The sequence below is a fragment of the Phalacrocorax aristotelis genome, chromosome 5, assembly GCF_949628215.1.
Source record: "Phalacrocorax aristotelis chromosome 5, bGulAri2.1, whole genome shotgun sequence".
In the NCBI taxonomy this organism is placed as follows: Eukaryota; Metazoa; Chordata; class Aves; order Suliformes; family Phalacrocoracidae; genus Phalacrocorax; species Phalacrocorax aristotelis.
Window position 1 is genome coordinate 28,367,463 of NC_134280.1, and position 12,598 is coordinate 28,380,060.

Below are 12,598 nucleotides of genomic sequence, written 5' to 3' on the forward strand. Positions count from 1 at the left end.
AATTACTATTTCATTTTCTAATACTGATTACTTCAATACTGACCAAAAGAAACTCATCCTTTACAAGGTGTTGGAAGTCCCACTTGTAAGTATTAGAGGAATGCTGTTCTGATAACCCTGTATTTGTGCTTCTCAATTTTGTTGCAGAAGCGCCCCCTCAAGACCCACCACACCACCTTAGACCAGTATAAGGCAGCACTGCCCCTGAATTGAGTACCCCACCTTCTGCCTAGCTCACAGCACCATGGCAGGGCAGCTGCTGATGCACTTTCATACTGCAGCAGGTAAAAGAACTCAAACTCACCTGGCAAAAGTGGTGATGGCACATAAAACAGGTAAAATCCTTAAGTTTTAGATTTTGAGTATAATATTCTATGAACCAACAGGTCCCCTTCCCAGAACTAATCACACATCATTTTTAGCTTTAGGAGGAGGTTACTATATACCAGGTTAATATGATCAAGATACACAATTAATTTTCAGACCTCCTTGGGTTTTTTTCTTTATCAAGTCCACTTAAGAGAAGACTATGGAAATACTTGGAGATTTTTTCCAGAGGAACATGTTCTACCTCTTGGAAGAATTGGGCCACAGCAACACCACCATCTGCTGGACAAAATTAGCTCCCTGTCTCACAGCACTGTGTGTTGAAAAGCAGCTGGGGAAAAGGTGGGAGAAGTGCATGAAAGCTTATTTGCACACTCTACTGCCACAGACCTGGAGACATGCCTGGAGGTCCTGCTCCATTAGAAGAGATGAGTTGCAAGGTATAGAGGCATGACAGGCATGCTTACACTGCACACAAAGCTGGCAACCTCCAACGAGCAATTGCTGCAGAGCAAACAGAGAGCTCAGCGTCCGATCAAGAAAATGGGATGCTATGAGACCTAACTGCTCCACCACATGGAAGAGACTCGTATATTTTAGTCACTTTATTTGTATCTATGTACATTACATGTTGATTCTCCAATTAAAGGCAGTTATTCTCAATTAGTTTAGTACATAATTTTATAAAATACAGCTGAAACAGTAGATTAGAAATACATACATTATGATACATTAAGTGCTTTGAATAATGATTAGTCTGGCCACCTGCTAGTGAGCAATTAATTTGATCTTGGTCATTCTCACAGAGAGGAGTCCACTCCACAGGTAACTCCCCTGAGCCCAGCAGAGCTACTTAGCCAGCAGAATCCATCATGTGCTTTTGGTGGGTAGAATGCATCGCTGGGCCACAACAAGGCATTCTGCTGTCACTTCTGAATGGAGCAAGATTTACACATTTGTCACAAGGCCTCAGATCAAAGCAACAGAAAAAGAGCCAGCCAGTGTAGCTCTGAAGAAATGCAATCTTCCTGTTTGCAACTGGGATTTGCTTACGTACATGTATGCTAAACCTGTATTATAAAGAAATAAATAAAACCCTAATCAAAGGGCTTATTTAATACCTAGGCTGTTCCCCTAGGACATCCTTAGGCGTGCTGCAGGGACACAGACCTAACACAGCCCCACAGGACCTCTCTCAAAGATCTCTTCATACATCTCTTCAATACAACTCTTCCATATTGCTCTCCTTTCTCAAAAGTCAGCTTTGCAGCAAGTGAAATGCCAGGACAATTCTTATTCTGAAAAGGGAATGAATGCTTAAGGAGTTTTGTTCAACCTTTGGGATTTGAACTATAAATGCTTACAGCTCTGTGTCACATGGCACCCAAAGATGTCCCAATTCCAGTTGATAGTGCAGCTGCTGTGTCACCCATGACTAGTAGCTTGCTGTTTACTCCAGTCTGGTCAGAGCTAGTCTATCAGACACATGCTGACCCAAAGTTAGCTGTTGATGCTAGCTCCAGATCACTCCTGCAAATCTCTCCAACTGCTATAACTTCAGCCCAAGAAGGTCACAATTCACACGTCTGGGCTCTGCATTCACAGGCTGCAAAACAGCTGGCCAGTGGAACATTCTCTCACTTTTACAGTGCTGAGGGCCTCATGCTGTCATGTACTGGAGAACATTAGCTACAGTTAGATGATCATGTTGCTTTAGAGCCAGCTGCTTGGTGCTCTGGAAGACAAGCAGTATAGAGCAGCCACACGTCACTGGAGTAAGGGTTACTGGTGACACGTCAGGGCTAGCACATCACAGCTCTGCATTAGCCTAGTGCAGATGCCATATTCAGGTTCCATCAACCAATCCACATCCTGACAAAGGTGGAAGATAACATAACCAGCTGCTGTTGGGTCACCTTAGCTGGTCAGGCAAGTCAAGTTTTTTCCCTGTAAACTTTAGGAGGGGAAGGAGGAAGAACACATGTAAACTTGAACTGAGACTGGAACAGATTCAGGCTGCATGGCATGCTCTTTCACACTGATGCACCAAGACAGAAGGTAGAAGCCACAGAAGTGAGAGTAGCACTGAGCTGATGAACTGGTTGGTTCCTCATTACACAAGGCTAGCTGTCCTGCGAGTACATTTCAACACAGGAGGCAAGATGTGTCCCAGAGGTGGTCAGCTGTACCTGATGCACTATGTTGGACCAAAGGGATTTTGAGCCAGAGGAAGCAAGAGGTACTGTGTCATCTTTCCACAGCACATATCACTGCAGCCTTCAACACTGCACCCCCAGAAACAATGATTACATTGTACAGAGGAAGTAAGAATACTTTCTTTCCTGCTGCTTCAAGGTCAGCATCTTTGCTCATCCTCCAGTAGGGTTTTGCAGTGGGATGGGGAAGACTTCTTCCAACACAAACGACTGTTGCCTCCTGGCAGCTCAGACCTGAGCTGCACTGGTTCTTGGAACCAACAGCTCAATTCTCACTGCTGGCATTTTCCTTTCTCAGTGCTGCCCAGCTGTCACTCCTCAACAGGGCTACCACCATCTGTTGCAGAAGAAAATACTGAACACAGTAGGAGTGAACAAAGTGAACATTTCGATCCATAGTTACAGTGAAGATGGCATTACCAGGCCACTGGTCAGAACGGGCAAGTGGTCATAAGAGCTATACTGTCCCAGACGCCACGCTCATTTGAAGTCCTTCCATTAGAGACTGGAAGTCAAAGGACAGTATTTTTGCCTCCCAAACTCATAAAAACCCCTCTTATTTACTGGCCTATATTATATGAAGCTAAAAAGTAAACTCATCATCTACAAAAACCACAGGTAAAAATTAATAAAAATGGAAAGAAGTGCTTATTGTCATAACAGAGATTCACAGATCTCTGCACATCTTAACCATCATACAAGATACCTGTTAGTTCAGGTTTTTAATTTTTACAGAAAAAGACAACTACATTCATCTCAGTGGTGCAAAAAAAGAAATCAATACTGCTGAAGAGACAGTTTTTCCATTGCGACTGCCCAGTGTGATGAGATCTGGATGCTCATTCTCATCAGCATGTCACAAATGCAATAAAAACATTCTCCTAGCAACCTTTCAGCATGAGGTAAATGCATTGTTTGAACGTCCTGGGGAACTGAAATGGATTGGAAGTCATCTGCCAGGAATGATGGTTTCATTAAGGAGGAAGTTGTCACTCTAAAGCAGTATGCTTCATTTTGTCCAGCAACTTAGTGCCTTCTGCTAAGGAAAGGGTTAATCAGCTTCATAACTATAATTAATCAAGTCTTGTTAAATGAAAAGGTATATTTTTTAGTTACCTCTTTCCAGGGATTTGGGCAATATTCAGATCAAAGTACTGTTCAGGACTGAAGGGATATGTTTGGGGTTTTGCAGTATGCTGATCACTGACAACCCACTTTTATGGGATTCAGCTAAAATGAAATTACGGCAGATAAAGACAGAGTTGTACTGCAGTAATATAACTTAAAGGGTGTAGTGATATGGTATTATAGCTGTGGAGCAGCCTTTAAAAAAAAAAAAATACTCTTTACAGAACCAAAGTAAAATTGAAGCTACGGAGCATAAGCAAGACAAGTTATTCAATGGATCATACACAGGTCAGCTACAGACCACTGCAACAAGAGCAGAACTCAGGAATAAACTTCATTCTTCTCCCACCCACACAAAGCAGGGGTTTATTTTACATTTGCAGTATCACGCATCCACTACAGAAACATGAGCTGCTCAAATTCAACACCACTTAGGCAGTGCAAGACTTACGGAGATCATGTACTTCTACACCATCATGAACTGGATAGTATTAGTTTCCGTGCTCTTACACGGAGATAGCATCACCCTCCCTCCTGACACAGGGAATGTCTCTTATCAATGCTGTTCAGTGGTACCTTATAGCTTAGATCCTTAGTGAGGCTGGTTCGCCTATCAGCCTCCAGGAGAGGATTAAAGTGCAACGAGCAGATTTCACACTTCACAACATGACACACATGGTCAGCATAGACATGGAACTGCAATCCTCTTGCTTACTGCTGGACAGACTGCAGAGAGTGGCCTATAATGTCACTGTCCTCTTGTGCTTTCCCAATATGGGCTATAGCTTAGCAATTCAGGCCCAGTCCTGTCCAATGGTCTGGCACCATCAGGAAATACTTGTCCATAGCTTCACAAAACCTGGTCCGGTACAGTTCTGGAGAGACCACAGTTGGCATCTTACCTAATGTGCAAGAGTCAAGAGCAGTTATGAAGAAAGGTTAGAAGTGGGCTAAAGAGTATACTGCAGTACAGACAGATGTCACATGAGATTATACCACCAGACAGCATAATCATGAAGGCATACTGTACACAGAAGGGTCTTGGAACAAACAAGCATTATCAGCTGCCTTTTTTTAAATTTTGTTTTATTTTAAACATTTAGGAGAGAAGGCAGATCAAGGTCTGGACACCTAACACTGAACTGAGATACCTGAAGTTGGAAGAACCATCTAGGATTTTTACATCAGCCCTGTCTAGTTTGTTTCTTTTCCCTCTTCTCCTGTTTACAGGTCTTTGAGGTTTTCCAGCAGAGATGCACATTTCTCCCATGAAGAATTCCACTCTATGGAGATGCTCTTATCTTCTCCAGACACCTAAGCAGCAGTACATCGAGTGTTCACCTTCCCTTCTCTTTCCAGCCCTCCTACTAACATGTGGTCAACACTAGGCAATGCTGCACAAAAGGTACTCTACTCACTTCCACAAAGGGAATTCCTCAGTTCCTCAAAATATGGGCAGTAGTCAATCATTTTAAGGATTCCTCCACACTAACATCTCAGAGTATATCTGATTTTCTTGGACTCAGAAATCATCTGAAACTAGGCAGCAAGGTTTTTGCCCGTATCCCTGTATGAATGACTAAGTTTGTATGTAAGTAGCTGGTAATTAAGAAACAGAAAAGAGCAGTCTGAGAAGTAGATGACCTTTACCCCATTCCCATGAATTACAGTACATAAAGGGTCATTCATAGAGGCAGATCAATGTATTAATTTTTATGAAACTTGTTATTCCTTCCTCTGTTCTGGACAACTTAATCTAGTGTTGCAAATCTGCATGGTGGGGAAGTTGTAGCTTTATTAGAACCGTGATTGGAAGCTTCCAGGTAATGAGGAAACATGATCAAAAGTTTTGCTTTCATTCTGGATTTACCTTGACCTCCCAAGATGCCAGTTGACTTCACCACCATTTCAAGCTTTTTGTCCCAGGTAAAAGTGCGAATATAGTCTGTTGCAATAAAAAAAAATCCACACACAAACATGTCATATCTGCTATAACCCAAGTAACTCTGTTATAAAAATATATCTATTTCCTCTCAAAAAGGGCTAGAAAGCAGTAGGCTTCCATAGCCAGAACTTCGATATTGCCCCTACCAGTTGCCTCACTTTCTGGAATATTGATTATATTTGGGTAAGGTGAATATGAAAACGCAGAAGCCCAGCAAGATCACAATCAACTCTTCCTGCTGCTACAGAAATAGTCTGCCCAGGCATGTCTGTCTTTATCCATGTTAGAGTTTCAAGGGCTCATTTACAAGAGTCACTTAGCTGATCCTCATCCCAGAAACATATCAAGAATCCCCACTTCACCATAACACCTCCCTGCTTTACTGCAACAGCTAGTAGCACCAAGACTTAGACACCAATTCATTTAAGCCAGTAGCACTCCTCGTCATTGCAGCCACCTACAGGTTTGATAACAGAAAGTAAACATTTTTCACTTTATGATATGGAGAACTGAAAATACCACCAGTGACTCTGATTGGAAGAGGGGTTTGCAAGGAGGAGACTTCAGAAGTTTTTCCAAGCCCCTTTCAGAGAAAGCTTGCTCTGTCATTACAAACACATGAACATTTTGGTCTGCAAAGCTGAAGCTGCAGTACGTTAAGTTTTTCATTACTGGATATCATTATTTCCTAACATTTAACTACAACTGTAATTATACCATTTTGAATTTACTGTTTCTAGATTTACAAAGGGCCACCATAAGTATCCGCAAGTTTCACCTCAGCTGTGCTTTACACAAAACTCATCCAGACCTGCCAATCTTAAGGCTCATACGTTTATCTGAATACTATTTGAAAAAGCTCCCTTAGAGTGCTTTGGGACTGATGTTATCAGTTTGTGCACTAATTACTGTCACTTCATGCTTCAAGGCACAGACCTAACTTACTTGTTTCCTGTATCACATTAGGATCTAAAATAGGTAGAGATTCTGAACTCCGAATCAAACCCAGTCCAAGCTGATGGCTTTTAGTTCCGTCCCTACCACAAATTTAGCTTGAGTACTTTACAAGTTCTCAGCGTATCATTTACAGAACATTGTGATAGCCTGATACAGCAGGAACGTTCTCTCTTCTTGAAAATATTTGTGTTAAACAAGCTCCTTCAGATCACGAACAGCTGTTCTCACCACAGTGAAGGAACTGTTAGCTTTAATTATTATATAAAATATACCCTTTAATCACGGAAAACTTTCCATAGGACAGCAAGAAGCCACACATACAGAATGGGCAGAGTCTCATCCAATTTACCCAAATATTTAAGAGTCTACAAAATTAGAAAGCGGTAACAACTTGCAGTTCTTTGTAGCTGGGACTAATTCTCAGCTAGAAGTGTTACTGGAATGGCTTTCAAACTTTATCAGAAAAAGAGTAATCCAGACATCCTGGATTGAGATCTCATCTGAAAGAATTTCTGAGCTAGGTTTCAAGAGTATCTCATTTCTAAGAGTCAGTTCCACATCCTGCAAAATGGCTTCATCTCCAAGACTTTTGCACAATACAAGTTTGCCTGTCTAAAGATGTGGCTCCAGTCACAAGTCTGAGGATGTGGCAAGGTAATTACTGCATTGCCACCCATAATATCCAGGTCAGAGTACAGGACCACAAGTTATCAGTGACGTTTAATTTCCCTCTTCCATCCCTACTAATACTGTTTCTCCTTAGATCCCCCCCACGCAAGTTAAAATTTAAATGGCTATGTAAACATTACTGAATTTAACTTTAAAGATTAAGCACATAAAAGCATACAAGTAAACTTCCCTACTGCAACTAGAGTCAAGGTGTAGGTTAAACATCAACTTGACTGCTTTTCCACTATCTGCGAGGCCTCCTGCATATATTCTTAGTAATGCAAATGCTAATACAAGCCCATACAAGAGCTGGACCTCCTGCCTCCACTTTGAATACCCATGAGAGGTGACGGTGATACTCCATCAGGGAGAAGACCAGCTTTCCTGACACACATCTCTGTGGTGGTGGTTCAGTTATAAGAATACTATAAACACCTAAACCAGAGGAAAACAGTTTCACCAGCTGAAAACAAAAAAAAAAACCAAAAGACAACCTACCAATGATTCCAACAACCAGTTCATTGTTGGTATCATCACGACCCACCAGCAGGGAATAATCAATGATGAGGTGGCTGGAGAGGAACTGGGAATCACTGTGTATAGAAGCTCTCAGCACAGCCTTGCAATGGGAGCGGATGTACAAAGGATTGTCTCGGACCATCTTCAGAAGGTTCTCATCCAGCAGGACTACATCACAGCTTTCCTTGCCTGTGTCTGTTTTAACATTTCTATTCCGGAGAGAGCCCTTCAGGTCAAAAACCTGCAAATGGAGAACAGTATTACTTCGTTTCATTGTTCTGTGAGGTTAGAGACTTCAGCATACCTAACTGTTGTGTTGGAGAAGGCAGCACGGCAAGGCAACTTTTTCCTTCTCTGCAGGAGGAAAACAGTTGACAAAAAAAATATTTTCATACTAAAACTAAAGTTTCCTGAGTGGAGAGTCACATGTAACGCTACATGAAAGCTCTGCCACCTCAATTCACAAACTTCAGGCAAATTATTTCATTAATATTTAGCTTAATTTAAGGGAAAAAGGGTGACCTTATTTTTATATTGTATGGGTAAACTCAGTTTTCCAGCCAGCTTCTACAGACTCAAATGCTGACAAAAGTAAAGCCACTGAAGAGGAAGGTGGCTCTTGCAAGAAGCACCATTTAACATCTGTTGGTAAGGCAACATTAGATTGGAAAGGATCTCTGGAGGTCTCCAGTCCAACACCCTGCTTGAAGCAAGTCCTGTTAGAGAAGGTTGTTCAAGCCCTGTCCAGTCAAGATTTGGCTAACTTCAGGGATAGCATCCACAGTCTCTTTGGGTATCTGTTTTAGTGCCTGACCACCCTCATGATTTAAAAAAAAAAAAAAAAAAAAAAAAAAAAAACAAAAAAAAACACCAAACAAAAAAGATGACCCACAAAAACATCCTTTACATCTATCTAGAATTCCCTCTGTTCACTTGCTCCCGTAAACATCCCTAGTTTGAGGTCAGGTGCTAGGACGGAAGGTAGAAAGAATTGATACTACCTAGTTTTAGAAGCAACAGTTGTTTGAACTTCCTTTTCAGCATTGACTCTGTATTTGAAGAGAATTTTTCCCCCAATCATTTTAAGGTCTTCATTCTACTGCCTCATAAAGGTCACTTTTCCTTTACTAAGAGCAAGACTGAACTCAAAATCTTGTCCCACACATGAAGTGGTTCAGAGGGAGAACAGCAGGTTCAAAATATTAGTAGTTTCCCCCCACCCCCACCGAAGTAGCTCACCATCTGTCAGGGAGGCTCTTCTAAACAAATTAGTCTGTAAGCCCAGTTAGTTCTTCTGAAAGCTTTGCAAAAAGGTTTCACATTTTCTTAGTTAGGTTGGCAATGCCTTTTCTCAGACACCAGAGATGCAGGGACAAATAATAAGACTTCTGAAAACTGAAGCCTGCACTACAGCTATCTGAACTAGCCAATATAGGCATCAAGTTACTGAGGATCACTTAACAAGGAAACAGGCACAAACTGTCATCTCTGAGCAGTGCTAGATATAGACAGCATATGCAAAGTTAAAGTTACCTAGATGGCTACTGGTAACCCTTCTCTTGCTCCCTGTCAGAACTGGACTGCAAGGGAACAGAATGCTTGATTCTTACCTGAGCCATTTTCCTGCCATAGAAAAGGTTTTCCATGACAAGCAGATCCAGCTTTTTTTCAGTGTTGTTTTGGGAGTTCTTGTATCCAATTCGATATACCCCAAGGATTTTGGCCAGTGCTGTGGGCTTCTGATGGAGAGAAAATATGGGGTAAGATCTCTGTGTACAGGCAATCAGCAATCAAAGAGCAGAGGTGCCATTGTTCTGTCTGACTGTGTATCACAGCTTACTTTTCGTCTTAAAAACACATTATTAGTACAACTCCTACCCTCCAACATTTTCTTTTGCTTAAATGAGAGGGGTTAATGGAAAGTGCTATTAGTCTGTAAAATATAGAATATTGCCTAAAACAAAAGACACTTTTTCCTTATAAATACCTTCTGCTGAACTGCATTAATGATGTAAGTGAAGTAGTGTGGAGCAAAGTCAAGGAATGACTGCACTTCCAGACGAGGCATCTGCTTCAAGATGAATCTATCATCTGTTTCAACATCAGACAGAGGCAACACAGTTACAGTAAGTGATGTATTCTTTGCAAGTTCTTTGGGACTGTGGCACAGCTGAAGTGGTTTGAGAAATTGAAGGACTACAACTCTCTTAAATCCTTAGCTACAGAAGCTCATTTCTAGAAACTTTACTTCATTTATTCTGAATTTCAGAAATTCAGCCTTTCTGGATTTCAGCCCTCAAGCAAATCAGAGAGAAGAGACTGCCTAAGTTAGGGTTACCTCAGCTATATGGGCTTATACAGACTACAGAAACAGCCTACAGACCCTTCCATTCAAGACTTGTTTTAAGTAAGGGCCTAGAATCAGCCACAGTTAAAAAGGAAAATCCTATAAATCAACTATGGCATGTGGGATTCTAAGAAACACTGTGTCCTTAAGAACAACTTTTCCTTGAATTATACCCAAGTTTGTTTTCTGAAGCCTGCCTGAGAGTACAGCCCTTCTGCTCAACTGGCCTCCCTAGCTGCTACTGCTGAAAAAGATTTTGTTCTTCTGCATATACAAAGAGACGAATAATCTAATCCTGAAGACCCCAGAACAATCCACTTAACTTTCCATTCTGAGTGGCCACTTCACAGTCAGCAACCCTCTGGCTAGAGGTAATCAGGAATTAAACGACACACTAACCACTGCTATCCCCAGATAATACCCTCTAATTACAAAGGGGAAAGAAGGTGCATTTACCCTCAGTCACGTAGAACGCAGCCCCAGATTTGCCACCTCTTGCCTGCCAGGGCATAGAGTGAGACAGGGATTGGATGAAGTCCTCTTCACTGCTCCCCAGTATCACTTCACGCATCTTGTGAAACTCACCAGCAAAATAAATCCGGCAGTAGAACTTGGCATTCGCATCTGAAAACTCTGCAAAAAAAGGTCTTCCGCAATAACAGCATGCAATACTCACTGACTACTGGAGATGACACTTAGAAATTTTACTGATGTCTAGAATAATATTATTGTGCTAAACATCCCTCTCTTGCACCTACTGCACGTTGGAAGTTTAAACCAATAGGACATAAATAGAAAAGTTAAAGAAAAGTCAACACCTTTTAGGTTAGCTAAAAGTATGCGCCACAGGAAAGCATCCAGACAAAAGATGAATTAAAAAAAAAGTTTTATGGGGTATTTTTGCAACAAAGATTAATTACAGTAAGTAAAAATTGCATTGCTGTGTTCTTGATTTGTTTTTCCTTCCTGCCCAATACAAATTAAAAACAATTATTAACTTCAAAATTTCCATTATATTTGTATGAAGAAATGAGGTTGTCAGCTAAAACTTCAAGTTATTATTTACAGATACTCACGGAGTTCCACATGGGGATTCACCAGCTGTTTCTTCTGTCCATCTCCTCCATCTACATCATCTGAAGGCATAAAGGGACCATTCAGTCAGGGTTGTTCATTATTAGTACTGAGAAGACCATGTACGATACTACTTGTAAACTCACATTACAAGAAAAATACTTTCTCTTTTTTCAGGAATAGAGGGAACTATGCATAGGGGATTACATATACAGCTATAATTGTACGATATAGTATGTATGCTAGAAGGGCACTGCTCTTCATGGGACACGTAAGCACGAGCTTTCTCTTTGTTTTCTCTTCATTCATTTTCCATGAGCTGAAACAGTGAAAGTTAAACAGGAAGTGAGTAAAAGACACTGGAGTGCTTAACTAGAGTCAACTCAGTCCACAGGCATTCAAGCCCGGACTACCCAATGTCCCTATAGTTACCAGGGTTTGAAAGACCCTATTTCCCTCTCATAAACCAAAGTAATGTCTTTCAGAGAAACCTACATTTGATGTTCAAATCATTAGTTTTCAATCCATGTTGAGTAATCTTGGACTGTTGAAAAAGTGTGAGCAGGAGTGTATTCTGGGTCTTACAAGTGCGAATGAGGTTTGGGAGAAGTAACAGTCCAGGACAGAAGATGGACTCAGTCTTATACCTTGAGGCTCTGCTCCTTGGTTTTCTGCTCCCTCTTTGCCCATCTGTCCAACCTGGTAGTAGGCACTGTCAGCACCACGTAAGGTCTCTTTCTTCTGGGAAGACAGATCCGGGCTTTTCCCTCCCGTGCCACGGAAAAAAGACAAAACGCCAGATGGTTTCTTTGCTACAGTGAAGAGGAATAAAGAAGTTGGCCTTGGCATTTCCACAGGCAGTTTAATAAAAGCATGACTCTCATATGAGCATTCTCCATTCCCTGTTCTAACTGGAGGAATGACATCATTCAACTGTAACTCATTTGCCATTCTTCAGGCAACCAAGGTCCATCAGGTTAGCTGATTTAGTATTCTGAGTAGCATTCTGGAATAGAGAGTCATTTGAAAACACAGACCAAGCATGAGCATCTTCAACATAGTAAGATTCTTACTTCTCCATTTCAAAATATTTTAATTTATATCTTTTTAAAGAAGGCAGTGCCAAAACAGGTCAGAACATATTATGGGCATCATACCCCACTGAACAGGCTAGACTCAGGAACAACCCAAGGTCCACTAATATGTTATGATGTAAAGCAGCAAATGATAGTCTCATCTCATAAGGATCCAAGAAAGCCATCAAGGGCACAGACTAAGAAACACACACTGACACCCCGCCATGTTCTACGTCAAGTCAACTCTAAGACTAGCCACAATTTCAACTCAGAACGCATTTTCTTTGTTCTAACTTAACTTTCACAAGAGCTAGAACTCAGGTTAAATGGACTCAAGTTT

The 12,598-nt window shown here is 41.3% G+C and overlaps 1 protein-coding gene across 7 annotated transcripts in view; it reads right to left on the reverse strand.

The window, feature by feature from the left end:
* Positions 1-917: 917 nt before the first annotated feature.
* Positions 918-12,598, reverse strand: part of PIKFYVE (phosphoinositide kinase, FYVE-type zinc finger containing) — a 70,531-nt gene continuing 58,850 nt past the window's right edge. For 5 of the 7 annotated variants that reach the window (XM_075093660.1, XM_075093657.1, XM_075093659.1 and 2 more), the window contains 8 exons: positions 11,830-11,994; positions 11,185-11,244; positions 10,565-10,741; positions 9,749-9,852; positions 9,372-9,500; positions 7,741-8,002; positions 5,542-5,616; positions 918-4,573 (listed from right to left, as the gene is read on the reverse strand). In XM_075093660.1, coding sequence (XP_074949761.1) covers positions 4,458-4,573; positions 5,542-5,616; positions 7,741-8,002; positions 9,372-9,500; positions 9,749-9,852; positions 10,565-10,741; positions 11,185-11,244; positions 11,830-11,994 — 1,088 coding nt within the window. In that variant the 3' untranslated portion in view covers positions 918-4,457. Of the gene's footprint in view, positions 4,574-4,764; positions 4,986-5,541; positions 5,617-7,740; positions 8,003-9,371; positions 9,501-9,748; positions 9,853-10,564; positions 10,742-11,184; positions 11,245-11,829; positions 11,995-12,598 lie in introns of those variants that run through there. The other 2 variants (XR_012660669.1, XM_075093658.1) reach the window with 2 other exon arrangements.